Raw genomic sequence first — 13,746 nt, 5'->3', positions numbered from 1 at the left:
CGCCGGGTCTGGTGTGTGTGCTACCAATTCTAACATTTTCTGAAGGTGAGTGAGAAGGGTTTGTGTTTTCTGGATCCTCTTTGATTCGTTCAAGTCAACCATGGGTTAAATAATCTGTAATAAACAAGCACTGATCAAAGAGATACAATCCTGTGTGGCACTACTAGCCAGTGTATGTGAATCATGTCATACTTACCCACTGTACCAACACCGGCAGCTTTGAACTGACCAAGCACCAGGCTCTGCTCACTCTCAGCCAGGGCTAACAGCAGTTCATAGGCCTCTATACATTGTTCACTGAAAAAGAGAGAGGCGTAGAGAGATGTAAGATAACAAAGTACATAAAATAACACAAATTGTAATATTATGCTCCTGCTCTTGTGTAATTCAGCAGTCATATTGTTTACACTCGCTATTAATAGACCATGTAGGGGCAGCTTTTCATCGGCCACTTCTGAGAACTGAATAATCCGGACAATCTTCAATTATAGAGTGTTTTATTTGTCTTTTGGTTATCTCAAAACAAAGGCTCTCCATCGCATTAACGCGGTTGAAAAATTGTTTGCCACTTCCGCTCCACAGGGCTCGGTGCTGGCATGGCCCTATTTCACATGTCAATTAGGCATGTCAATCATTCAATCACAGCCAGACAGTTGAGCCAGACAGTTGACCAGACAGAACATGGCAATCACAGTATTCACCTTCGCATAATCTTAAACCATAATTCGAATGTTTCATTAACTTAATTTAAACTTATCAACATTAATAACTCAGATACATTTGGAAACTTAAATTACAAAACGTCTCAAACAGACCATAATGCCTTTTATGTAAATATGTAAATACAGATTTTCTGTATGCAATCTTGGCTCAGCACCTGATTCTTTGATATTACGAAATGTGTTACTTTTTGGACGGGTAACTGATAGGACACTGTGATTATTTAATACCTGGCTCATCATGCCATGATGTACATAGACCCCCCCGAGACAATAAACATTCAATCAATGGAGTAAGTGTCAATCAATTTTAGTTAAAAAATCTGAGAGAAATAAAAAAATTCCAATGCTTCCTTTGTGAAATGTTGTGCAGGCAGTAGGTATTGTGATGGACTGTGGTATGTAACTGTGCTTTGGAGAACCCAAAGCATTTTACTGATTCGGTTCTTTGAATCTCGTTCAGTAAAATGAACGAATCTTTTTTCGAGTCATTCGTTCATTTCAACGGGGGGGGGGGCTATCCGTCCACTGCAAACATGTATCATGTTCTCATGTAGGTTAGTGCATGACATGTGCACCAGCAGATACTATTTTAAAAGAGTTAAAATATGATACATTAAAATAATGTATCATGACAGTTCTATGATTTGGTCATTTATTATCACACTAGCATTTAATTATCACAGCAAACAATTACACTGCACTAAACTGTAAGTGTAAATGTAAAGTGAAAATAACAAAACCAGTCAGTATGATGAGTGGAGCGAATATCATTCACGTCTTACTAAAACAGCGGCCACGCGAAAGGGAATGAGGAAACAGTTTCCTCTACTAAAAAATACAATGCGGGTCACGTGAAAAAAGGATCCAAAGACTCGTAGAAAGACCGAGTCGGGAAATGAACGAATCGTTCGTTTCCTCTAGCTACCACTACCGAGCCTATGCAGGTCACGTGAAAAATGATCCAAAGACTCGTAGAAAGACCGAGTCGGGAAATGAACGAATCTTTCGTTTCCTCTAGCTACCACTACCGAGCCTATGCAGGTCACGTGAAAATTGATCCAAAGACTCGTAGAAAGACCGAGTCGGGAAATGAACGAATCGTTCGTTTCCTCTAGCTACCACTACAGAGCCTATGCAGGTCACGTGAAAAATTATCCAAAGACTCGTACCCGAAGACCGAGTCGGGAAATGAACTAATCATTTCTGTTTACTTGGACAAGCCTATGCAACAGTCCCGATGCGCGGCCACGAGAAAATGAACGAATCACTCTTTGAGAGGACTCGTTACTCACGAGTTCACGAACGACACATCACTAAAGGGCACAACCTTTGTTCTCTCACATATATATTTATTATTGGGTGTGCTTTGCCTTCGGCAAGGGCACAACCTTTGTTCTCTCACATATATATTATTGGGTGTGCTCAAGCCTTCGGCGAGAGCACAACCTTTGTTCTCTCACATATATATTTATTTATTTATTTATTATTTATTTTCGCCCCCCTAAAACTCAGTCAATATTTGGACTACATACACAACGGCGGTGTCAAAAGTTTCGTCTTGGTAGCGATTGAGTTGCTTCTATTGGAATTTACGTTCCGTTGCATGGTTTAGGATTCAGTAAAGTTTTTGTGGCGAAAAGTGAAGCTAACGGTGGCTAATTTGCTAGCCACAGTCACTGACGTTACTAACGTCACTGTGTCACTAACGTCACGAAAACACGCGTGACTACCTGTAGCAGAACATTCGTTTCACATCTGTTAACTTGGGGGATAGCTAGGCTAACTATAGCTTTACTGCAAGGCAGCTGCAGAAACGCCACAAGCAAAGAGGCCAGGGTGATAACTATTTACTCATTTAACTTTGTGATGTGAAACACAATTATGAAATGTAATGTACAATATTAGCTGATATTATTAAGGAAGTAGGCCCACATCTACTTTTGGAAACGGTAGTCTACTATTTCACTGAAGCATTAGCATCATGACATTAGCCTCTGTTGCCCGGGCAACACATACTACAGTGGTCTATGATGCATCTGTTTTCAATCTTTAAAATAAACATTCCTCACAAATACATTTTCGTTGTAGGATTTATTATGACATTACATTACAACTAAACGATTTGTGGGTGAAATTATCATTACCTGTGGTTTCAAACCAGTGTTGCTCACTGCAATGCTGTAGCCTACGCGAGACACTACAAAAACATCTACACAGCTGTAGGAAGTCAAACGGCGACAGAACATGTTCGGCACTCCCCTTACTTAATCAAAAGTCTATCTAACTACTAACCTGAACTTCATTGCCACAGCCTAAACGTTGCCAATCTGTTCATGAAAATAATTAATTTCAGCCTAAACCGTACAACGGAACGTTAAATCCAATTCAACCAACGCAATCGCTACCAAGACGAACACAGCAGTAGTCTACTACTGTACCGTAGTAGTACAATTTACCGGGGCAGATTCTCCACACAGGGCTATATCGCATTTTGCGTTGTTACTGACAATGATCGCTACCAGTGAGCTTTTTATGAATGAGCGATTTTCCACTAAATAAATGTCAAGCTTATTTACGTTTTTGGGGGCATATTTTCAGTTAGCAGACGGTACTGTTTGAATCGCGATTCCATCTTCTATTGCCGGTAACGTCGTAGAATAATCTTCAAAGGGGGTTCTTTATTCATGAATGAATGCAATATGAGTAGGCTAAATGCCTTAAAATATCACGAGAAGGGAAAAACTTAAAAGGACGTTTAAGTCATAGAGATTAGGTCAATTTTTACACCGGTCTGCCAAATTTATTCGTTTTGATTCAACGATGAGGCTGCCTCTTGCAGGGGAAATGAGAAGACATCTATTTAATTCTACACTTCACTCGTATTTTCAGTTGTAAATAAGCAGCAAAAAAAATCTTTTAAATCTATGTAATCTTTATAAATAACAAGTATGCATTTTTATATAAAATATACAGAAATATCAGTTGTAAAAATGTCATCCAAAAACGGACCCCTGTGCAACCGACGCAAGCAAGCACACCCTACAATTTCCCCAGAAATTGTACCCTCTCTAGTTATTATTATTATTATTATTCTTTTTGCCCCCCTAAAACTCAGTCAATATTTGGCCTACATAGACAAAGTAGGTGTCAAAAGTTTCGTCTTGGTAGCGATTGAGTTGCTTCTATTGGAATTTACGTTCCGTTGCATGGTTTAGGCTGAAGTTAAGTTTTTGTGGCGAAAAGTGAAGCTAACGGTGGCTAATTTGCTAGCCACAGTCACTGACATTACTAACGTCACTACGTCACTAACGTCACGAAAACACGCGTGACTACCTTTGGCAGAACATTCGTTTCGCATTTGTTAACTTGGGGGATAGCTAGGCTAACTATAGCTTTACTGCAAGGCAGCTGCAGAAATGCCACAAGAAAAGAGGCCAGGGTGATAACTATTTACTCATTTTACTTTGTGATATGACACACAATTGTGATGTGTAATGTACAATATAAGCTGATATTATTAAGGAAGTACATCTACTTTCGGAAACAGTAGTCTACTATTTCACTGAAGTATTAGCATCATGACATTAGCCTGTGTTGCCCGGGCAACACATACTACAGTGGTCTATGATGTAGCGTTATCTGTTTTCAATCGTTAAAATAAACATTCCTCACATATACATTTTCGTTGTAGGATTTATTCTGACATTAGTAAACGATTTGTTGGTGAAATTACCATTACCTGTCGTTTCAAACCAGTGTAGCTCACTGCAACGCTGTAGCTTACGCGAGACACTACAAAAACATCTACACTACACAGCTGTTTAGGAAGTCAAACGGCGACAGAACATGTTCGGCACTCCCCTTACTTAAATCAAAAGTCTATCTAACTACTAACCTGAACTTCATTGCCACAGCCTAAACGTTGTCAATCTGTTCATGAAAATAATTAATTTCAGCTTAAACCGTTTTCAGTTGTAAATGAGCAGCAAAAAAAAATGCTTTTAAATCTATGTAATCTTTATAAATAATAAGTATTCATTTTTATATAAAATATACAGAAATATCAGTTGTAAAAATGTCATTCAAAAACTGACCCCTGTGCAACCGACGCAAGCAAGCACACCCTACAATTTCCCCAGAAATTGTACCCTCTCTAGTTTGATTGGTATTGGCATTATTTGGTTAATATTAATACACTGTCCAGTTTCCCCTCTTCCTTCAAACATAGGGGAATAGTTTTGGTTTTTTGGCCAATATTAAACCCCCTACAAGTCTCTCATTTTAAAATCATGGGTATTAATATGGAATTGGTGTTTCTATAATTGCCTTCACGTTTCTTGGAAAGATTTCCAATAGACCTATCATGTTTTTCCATGCCAAACTTGAAGCATTTCTGTATGGACATAGCTTTGTGCATGGACGGTTGATAATGCTCCCTGATCACATGGGTTTGAACTTGTGTGCAAGAGTGTGTGTGTATGGGTGTATGGATATACGTGTATGCATGTGTGTCAGTGGGTACCTGTACTGTAGTGCCAGTCTCAGTGCTGTGGCGTTGGACTCATATTTTCCCACCAGCATGCTCATCCTCTCCGCGTTGCCCTTACATTCCTCCAGTGTGATGGTTAGCAGGTCGTTTTGAGATTTAAGGTGCTCAATGCGGCTAGACAACACACAATCATCATCATGTTTATGTTTCAAGTTAATACATTTTACTGAACCTGCATTTCAGGGAGTATCATCATCATTCACACCCACACCATTCATTATATAGATTATTGCCATCACAATTATCATATTCATTATAATGTACCTTATGGCCACTGTATGAGGGCATTTACCATCTCATAGCACTCAGGTGTACATTTATATTTAGTAATTTAGGTGTATGTTCCAATATGCCTATTGAACACCAATATTACCCCATTACGTCATTTTGTGCCGATTGGTGTCTTGGTGTCTACATCAAATATATAAGAAATGGTCTGCTAAACTGCTGCACTAGTTCACACTTGACCAGTGGGGACTTCACCCTTACTGCTTTGTAACTGTTAGTAGCTCCTTTGCATTATCTAATTCTGTTCTCTTCTCTCTGTCCCCCCTCCACACCTCCCCTGTGGTGTGGGAGTTGAGCTGTCAACATCTGCGTGGTCACCGGTCTGCCAACATTGGAGCTCAAGCAGTGAAACGCAGCAGATGGGGAAAGTGAGCGGGAGCGCTAATTCGGCTAAGCAGGCGTGGGATCCGAACAGTGATTCCAAGTTTTTTCCTCTCCGACGTACGTTCACTGTGCAACAAAATGGACGAACTTCAGCTACTGATGGCGAAAAACAGAGACTTTATCTCATACTCGATTTTGTGCTTCACGGAGACATGGCTGTGTGATTTGATCCCGGACACCGCGTTACAACGGTCAGGCTTTCAACTTGTGAGAGCTGACCTGGACACAACACTCTCCGGCAAAACTAAGAAGATGGTATTTGTTTTTACATTAACAGTGGCTGGTGTGTAGATATGACAGTGATTCTGCAACATTGTTCCCCAGATCTGGAATCATTTTTTATAAACTGTAAACCTTTCTACTCGCCTTGTGAGTTCACGTTGCTCATTCTGGTAGGAGTGTACAGGCCCAACGCATGCTCGCCGACCAGATTCTGAGTGTGGAGCGAGCAAATCTGGATTCCCTGGTTATCGTACTCGGCGACTGTAACAGGGGTAATCTCAGCCACAAACTCCCAAAACACAGACAATTCATCAAATGCCCAACCAGAGAAGGGAACACTGGATCACTGCTACACTACGGTCAGTAATGCCTACTACGCCGTCCCTCGAGCAGCACTGGGTCACTCTGACCATGCCATGGTCCACCTGATTCCTGCATACAGGCAGAAACTGAAGCTCTGTAAACCTGCTGTGAGGACATCAAAACAGTGGACCAGTGAGGCTATCAATTTTCATTGGTGATTTATTTGCTAATGATTCCTTAGACCCATGTTTGAATACATGCTAAAATCCTTTTATTAGTTACGTTTATCTGCTTTACAAAACATAGCTTAATTGCAATCGTAAATTATTGTTGCCGCTCTAAAATTATGGGACATTAGAATTGCGCTTATACCATTGTCTACACACAAATATATGTGAAACAAATGCACTTTGTATAATTACATTGTTATCATTTTGCATACTATACATTAGGGCTGCAACTAACGATTATTTTAATAATCGATTAATCTGTCGATTCTTTTTTCGATTAATCGATGAATCGGATAAAAAAACAAAAAAGCATTAACTTCTAACCCTTTATTCAAAAACAGAACTGACAGTGCAAATTCACAGTGCAAAACATCTTCAGAATGTGCACAAACAAGCACACAATTTTGAAAAAGTTATTAATATTAGTGTGGATTTAATGCTATTTTCCAAGATGAGCAATTTATTTGAGTTTTGTTTAAAACTTTATTGAAAATTGAAAGGTTGCGGAAGTAGGCCAGACTTTATTAGAATAATCTGGTGTATATTTAAGATTTGTTGACACAATTTTGAAAAAAGTTAAGATTTGCGAGGATTAAGCTATTTTCAAAGATTAGTGATTTTCTATCATTTTATTTGAAACTTAATTGAAAAGGTAAAGGCTGTAGAAGTATACCAGACATTGTTAAGATACTCTTTGTCTGTTTGAGGTTTTATAAAAGTCTACATTTTTCAAAATAGTATGGGTTGTTTTCACCCGGTCCCTAACATGATGCTGCAAAGTAGCGTCTTCCGAATGTGGGACGAATGTCGAATATGAAACTAACTTCACCTCGGTCAATTAACACACTGTTTCGACGTATTTAGTGTGAAATGCTCCCACACGTTGGGTCGTACTGATTTCTCTGCCTCCGCCATGTGTTTCAGAACAACGTTACTCAACAATGTCTCTCTGATGGCCTTTCCTCTACCTCCGCTCCGCGCTCAACTAAACCTTTTTTTTTTATACTCAAACATCTCCGCGACATATTGAGTGGCGTAATAATCGCGCGACACAACGAATCGATAATGAAATTCGTTGCCAACTGTAACGCAGGGTAACTGATGGGTTAATGTTAAACGGATTTAGTCTTAACTGACTGTGGAGATAACCTATCAGATTAAGATGGTTCGGTGGTTTGGGCCAATTAAATGACATCTAGATATTGAAGGTCGGCTTTAGAAAAGAGCGGGGAAAAACCATAGGAGTAAAACCAGAGATTTCCTTGGAAGAGCTTGATGTAAGGAAAAAGAGACTAGTAAACTAATAAAGTAGTAAAGTAGTAAACTAGTAAAGTAATAATAACAAAAATATTATTATTAGAGATTGATCTTTTAGAACCATCAGTATTTGGAAACGCCAGTTGCACATTTTTGACCGTCTTGGTCAGGTTTGTTTGTTGGGATACGTTGAATTGGATGGCGAGCCAACCCACGAGGATAAAGCTGGAAGACTTGGAACCTTCAATTTGAGGACGAACTATTCCCTTCTTTCATATCGGACTGGTAACAGACTGATTCCAAAATCACCATTGGTGGTGATTTATTTTCTTTGGTGTAACCGAATTTAGCTGGAACCAACATTTACGAATATTGTTTATTATGTTTCTGTGTGATCCAATTTGTAATTACGGATGGTATTAGAGTCAAAGGGGTGCACCCAGAAAATAATTGATTGTATTAATATCTATGGGAGATTGTTCTATTAATGCATGTGAGACCGTTGCTTTGTCTGCAAGTAAAAACTAATAATACTTGTTGCAACTCAGTACTACTGCTACCTCTTGTTCGCATCATTTAATCGATTTAATCGATTCGTTGTTGCAGCCCTACTATACATATTAGGTATATTTATACACTATATATTAAACTTTGTCTGAATAACAGAAGACTCGCAGACGGAGCCCTTGTGACATCTGCTGATAGAAAAGAGAAACGCAGCCTTGGAATGCAGGAAAACAAATTGCCAAACATGCACCTGGCAGCTATTTAACAGTAAGCAGGAGTGAAATATCCGTAAATGAGATTTTCCCGGTGGGATAATGAAAATAAAAAAATACTGGGTGATAAAACACATATCTCCCAGTCGGAAGGAAGTCAAGAAAGCAGTGTCCTTCAGCAGACAACCATTCAATTGGCAATTCACAAATATCTTTTTTGGGATATACTGTTATTTATAGGGTTGGGTGCGGAAACTTGGTGCCAATATGGCACCGGTACCTATACCGGTATGTACCGGACCGAATCAGAACTGCAGATTTCCGTGCCACTTAAATGCCTGAGCTGACGATTTAAATATTTGTCGTCTGGTGATCCGAAATGGACGTAAAAAGCATCATCACCACACATGATTGCTAATTAAATTATACTGCATTCATGTGGTGTCAAAATAATTGGAGAAAAACAATTCCAAACTGAGAAAATGCATGTGAATGCAAGTTGGAACAACAACACAGAAAGTCAAAGAACATGGCAGACAACAGTGATTGGTTGATGGTAAGACATTTTTGATTAATGGGGCAAATTCACATATCACAATTTTTTTATCTTACATGTAATTTGTAATATGGTATTAGGTTATAAAGAATACCCGGATTAATACCATAACTGTTTTGCTGTTATTGGTACGTTAACTGTTATGTAATGTTAAATTATTGTAGTTGGGTTAGGTGGCTTAGGTTTTATTGTGAATTTGTTATGTACATTTGTTGTGTTTTGTATTTACTTATATTTCTATATTTAAGTATACTTTCAACTTTTAACATATTGTTCAATTTCAATTAAATACAATTTAAATGAAAAATACGTTCTTTAATGTCACCCACTGTCATTTTGAGGTTCTTTTTCTTCTCTTTTTTTATTGGTTCAGGCACCGTTTAGGCACCGTATTGATTTGGTACCCCTATTGTTAAAAAAACAAATGATACAGGTTGCAGGTTGGGTTAGAGTTATGGTAACCCTAACAACTTGAGAACTGTAGTGGTAAAACATTCACCTGTTTAGTCTCTCTGTCTCCACCTCAAACTCCCTGATCTTGTTCTCAGATATGGCTGAGCCGTGGGAGTAGAGGGTCTGGAAGATCTCCTGGATGTTGGAACAGTCCTGCAGGGAGTGTGCCAGGTGCTCCGCTACATTACTGGATACCTGCAGCGAAATGGGCCACCAGGGGATAATGGACAAGTGTCATAGGGGGATTAAGGAGAAACATTTTGCATCATGCACATGCTCAAGTTGATGACATTCCCTCTGCTTTTATCCCATCTTACTGTCCTTCCTTCAAGGGCAGCCAAGAACAGTGCCAAGAACAATGATCAACCTTATCAAGGATTTTTGGGGCCAAGTCCAAATGCTCACCCATGTCCTGGCCAGAGGGAGGAGAGCGATCCCGAGATATAGTTCAACTGAGCACCAAACCCTTCTGGCAACTGCACTGTGCCACAATTCCACAATTGTAACACAATGTGTGTTTGAGGACATGAGTGTGGGGGGATGGAACATTAGGGAGAGAGTGTAAGGAAGGGAGGGAACACACACTCAAGAATGCAAAAATGAATCTATGGAAGACACCTCTCTCAATTATGGGCTAAAGATTTTGATAATTTTAATAGGAAAACCCACCAGGCATCATGAGGATAGATGTTTGGTAACACACACACACAAAACCATCCATCCATCGTCAACCGCTTATCGGGTTTCGGGTCGCAGGGGCAGCAGCTCCAGCAGCTCCAGCAGGGGGCCCCAAACTTCCCTTTTCTGAGCTACATTGACCAGCTCTGACTGGGGAATCCCAAAGTCTTCCCCAAGGCCTCCTCCGAGCTGGACGTGCCAACTTTCATGAACATAGAAGAGAATAGGAACGAAAATTGGCTGGTAGATCGAGAGCTTTGCGTTCCGGATCAGCTCTCTTTTACTGACAACAGTGCGATACAGCAATGCAATAACGCCCCCGCTGCCCTGATTCTCCGGCCAACTTCCCGCTCCATTTTCCCCTCACTCGCGAACAAGACCCGAGGTACTTGAACTCCTTCACTTGAGGTAAGAACCCCATCGGTTTCCTGCTGAGAACCATGGCCTCAGATTTAGAGGTGCTGATCCTCATTCCAGCCGCTTCACACTTGACTGCGAAACGATCTAGTGAGTGCTGAAGGTCATGGACCGAGGATGACAGGAAGACCACATTATCCGCAAAATCAGCGATGAAATTCCCAGCCCACTAAACCGCAACCCTTCCCCACCACAACTATGCCTCGATATCCTGCCCATGAATATCACAAAGAGGATTGTTTACAAAGTGCAGCCCTGTCGGCGACCAACCCCCACACGGAACAAACTTGTCTTCGTGCCGAAGACCTGGACACAGCTCTCGCTTTGGGTGTACAGGGATTGGATCGACAACTCCAGAGAAAAATAGAGTCCATCCCCTATCCAGGAGTAAGGATCCAGAGCAATGACGTGCGTGGAGGTAAGACCCACCAGATCCAACTGTTAGCGCTCCACCTCACGCACCAGTTCCGGCTCCCCCCCCCCCCAGCAAGGTGACGTTCCACGTTCCCAGAGCCAGCCTCTGCCGCCGGTGTCTGGTCCATCGAGGCGCCTGGCCTTCACTGCCACCCATGTAGCAAAAATTGTATTTTATAAGCACAGCAAAAGAAGAAACGTCACTTTTTCAGGACACTATTTTAAAGATAGTTTTGAATTGTTTTTTGATTTAATTTTAATGGGTCTTAAACCCTTTACAAGGGTTACAAGGTGAAATGGGCTTAATGTTTTCCATACTTTTTCAGTTAACCATAAACATGTGGAACAGTCATGTGACGGCCGCACCATATGCCGCACAGCAGCCTTAACATTGATAACCTTTACACTTCTATAACCTTTCCCAAATGTTACTTTCTGTTATTATTTTGACCATATGCATTGACATACATTATGCACATACACATATCAAATATTTACATTACACATAAGCTTAGATCTTTAGAGTTTCTTTTCTTTGTCTTACATGTTTGTTGGTCAGAGCATGGCACACTTCCTGGTTTTGATTAAGGGACAACTGGTGTGAATGGGCTGGCCTAATGAACCGGAGGAGGGGATAGGAATGTACCAGGTCCCTAAGAAGAGCAGGGGGGTTATGTTATAGTATTTGTTTAGTTAGAGAAATGCTTGCCATAACTGAAGATTTTGAAATGTTTCTTCCCCCATGTGTCTATTGGTTTGACCTGTTTGTATATATACTCTCCAAGTCTCAGAGGGGGGGTTCAATCAGCTTGGTTGTGCGCTCAGGCATGCGCCTGTTTTGGAAACAATAAAGGGATGATTCTACCTACGATTCCTCGTGCTTCACTTAGGTCCATCACAAGTCGTTAACATACTAACTGCTTACAGACAGCAAACAATTAAGGTCACAGTCATCTCTCACATGCCTCCACAGGCAAATTCCAGACCAGATTTCATATGATCTTTTTTCAACAGTGGCTTTCTCTTTGCCACTCTCCCATACAGCTTCGACTGGTGAAAACCCAGGCAACAGTTGTTGTATGTACAGTCTCTCCCATCTGAACCACTGAAGCTTTTAACTCCTTAAGAGTGGTCATAGGTGTCTTGGTGGCCTCCCTCACCAGTCTTCTTCTTGCCCGGTCACTCAGTTTGTGAGGACGGCCATCTCTAGGCAGATTTAACCCTTGTGTTATCTTCGGGTCATTCTGACCCATCAGTCATTGTGACCCACCGTCATATTGCGACAAATTTACTGCATACAAAAACAAAGTGAAGCATTTTCTTTTAACCGTTGGGCTGTCTCAGACCCCCCACATTGCAAAGGTTAAAAGAAAATTATTTGTATTTGTTTTTGTATTGGGTAAAATTGGGTAAACATCAATGGTTCGTTATGAACCTTTGGGTCATGTGACCCGAAGGCAGCACAAGGGTTAAACAAGTGCCAGACTCCTTACGTTTATTAATGATGGATTTAACTGAACTCCGTGTGATGTCCAGTGAGTTGGAAATCTTTTTGTAGCCATCTCCTGATCTTTTCTCTGAGTTGCTTGGCGTGTTCTTTTGTCTTCATGTTGCAATTGCAGTAGGAATACTGCTGTGAACAAAGCAGACTTCATCCCGGCATTTGCATCCCATGCTTCTCTTCACGCCCTTGCGCTGACAGAGACATGGATCCACCCAGAGAACACTGCAACTCCAGCTGCTCTCTCCGTCAACGACTCGTTCTCTCACTCACCCCGCTCAACCGGGCGAGGTGGTGGGACAGGTTTGCTCCTTTCCCCACATATTAAATACACATCCACCCCACTCTCTGTTACTGCCAAATCATTTGAACACCATTATGCGATGCTAACTGATCCTATCAAAGCATTTTTAGTTTTCCTCTACCGCCCACCAGGGCCACTAGCCGACTTTGTGGAGGAGCTGGACATGCTCCTCAGCGTCCTCCCGGATGATGGAACATCGCTGATACTCCTTGGGGACTTCAACATCCACCTCGAAGGAACGCAGGCCGTCGACTTCAAGTCTCTTCTGACTTCCTTTGACCTGAAGCTGCTGAACACACCGGCGACCCACAAGGCAGGAAAACAGCTCGACCTCATCCTGACACGTAACTGTATCACTGACTTAACCTCTGTAACCCCACTACACATTTCTGATCACTCCTTCATCCAATTCTCTGTCTCTCTCCCCCCAACTCCTCCTACCTTCCCTCCCCTCGTAACTTTCCGCCGCAACCTCCGCTCCCTATCCCCCTCCCATTTCTCCTCCATTGTAACATCTTCCCTCCCTCCCATTGACGAGTTTATGTGCCACCCCACTGACACTGCCACCAACACCCTGTTATCCACACTAACTGCATCACTCGACACTCTCTGTCCCCTGTCAACCAGACCTGCGCAATCTTCTCCCTCCTGCCCGTGGCTCACGGATGTGATTCGTGAAGAACGGTCCATCCTTCGGGCAGCTGAGAGGAGATGGCGCAAGTCCAAAGATGGTCTGGACCTCGATAAGT

The 13,746-nt window shown here is 41.4% G+C and overlaps 1 protein-coding gene across 2 annotated transcripts in view; it reads right to left on the bottom strand.

Moving 5' to 3' along the window:
- Nucleotides 1–13,746, bottom strand: part of mcc (MCC regulator of WNT signaling pathway) — a 348,154-nt gene that overhangs the window by 134,875 nt on the left and 199,533 nt on the right. Inside the window, exons 11-13 of one of the 2 annotated variants that reach the window (XM_067249821.1) lie at nt 9,730–9,878; nt 5,245–5,385; nt 197–297 (exon numbers count right to left, since the gene is read on the bottom strand). In XM_067249821.1, the coding sequence (XP_067105922.1) occupies nt 197–297; nt 5,245–5,385; nt 9,730–9,878 (391 nt within the window). The remainder of the gene's footprint in view (nt 1–196; nt 298–5,244; nt 5,386–9,729; nt 9,879–13,746) is intronic. The other variant, XM_067249822.1, reaches the window with a different exon arrangement.

This window comes from Osmerus mordax, chromosome 14, assembly GCF_038355195.1.
Source record: "Osmerus mordax isolate fOsmMor3 chromosome 14, fOsmMor3.pri, whole genome shotgun sequence".
In the NCBI taxonomy this organism is placed as follows: Eukaryota; Metazoa; Chordata; class Actinopteri; order Osmeriformes; family Osmeridae; genus Osmerus; species Osmerus mordax.
The sequence above is the reverse complement of the archived record's forward strand: the minus strand, read 5'-3'. Positions and strand labels throughout refer to the sequence as shown.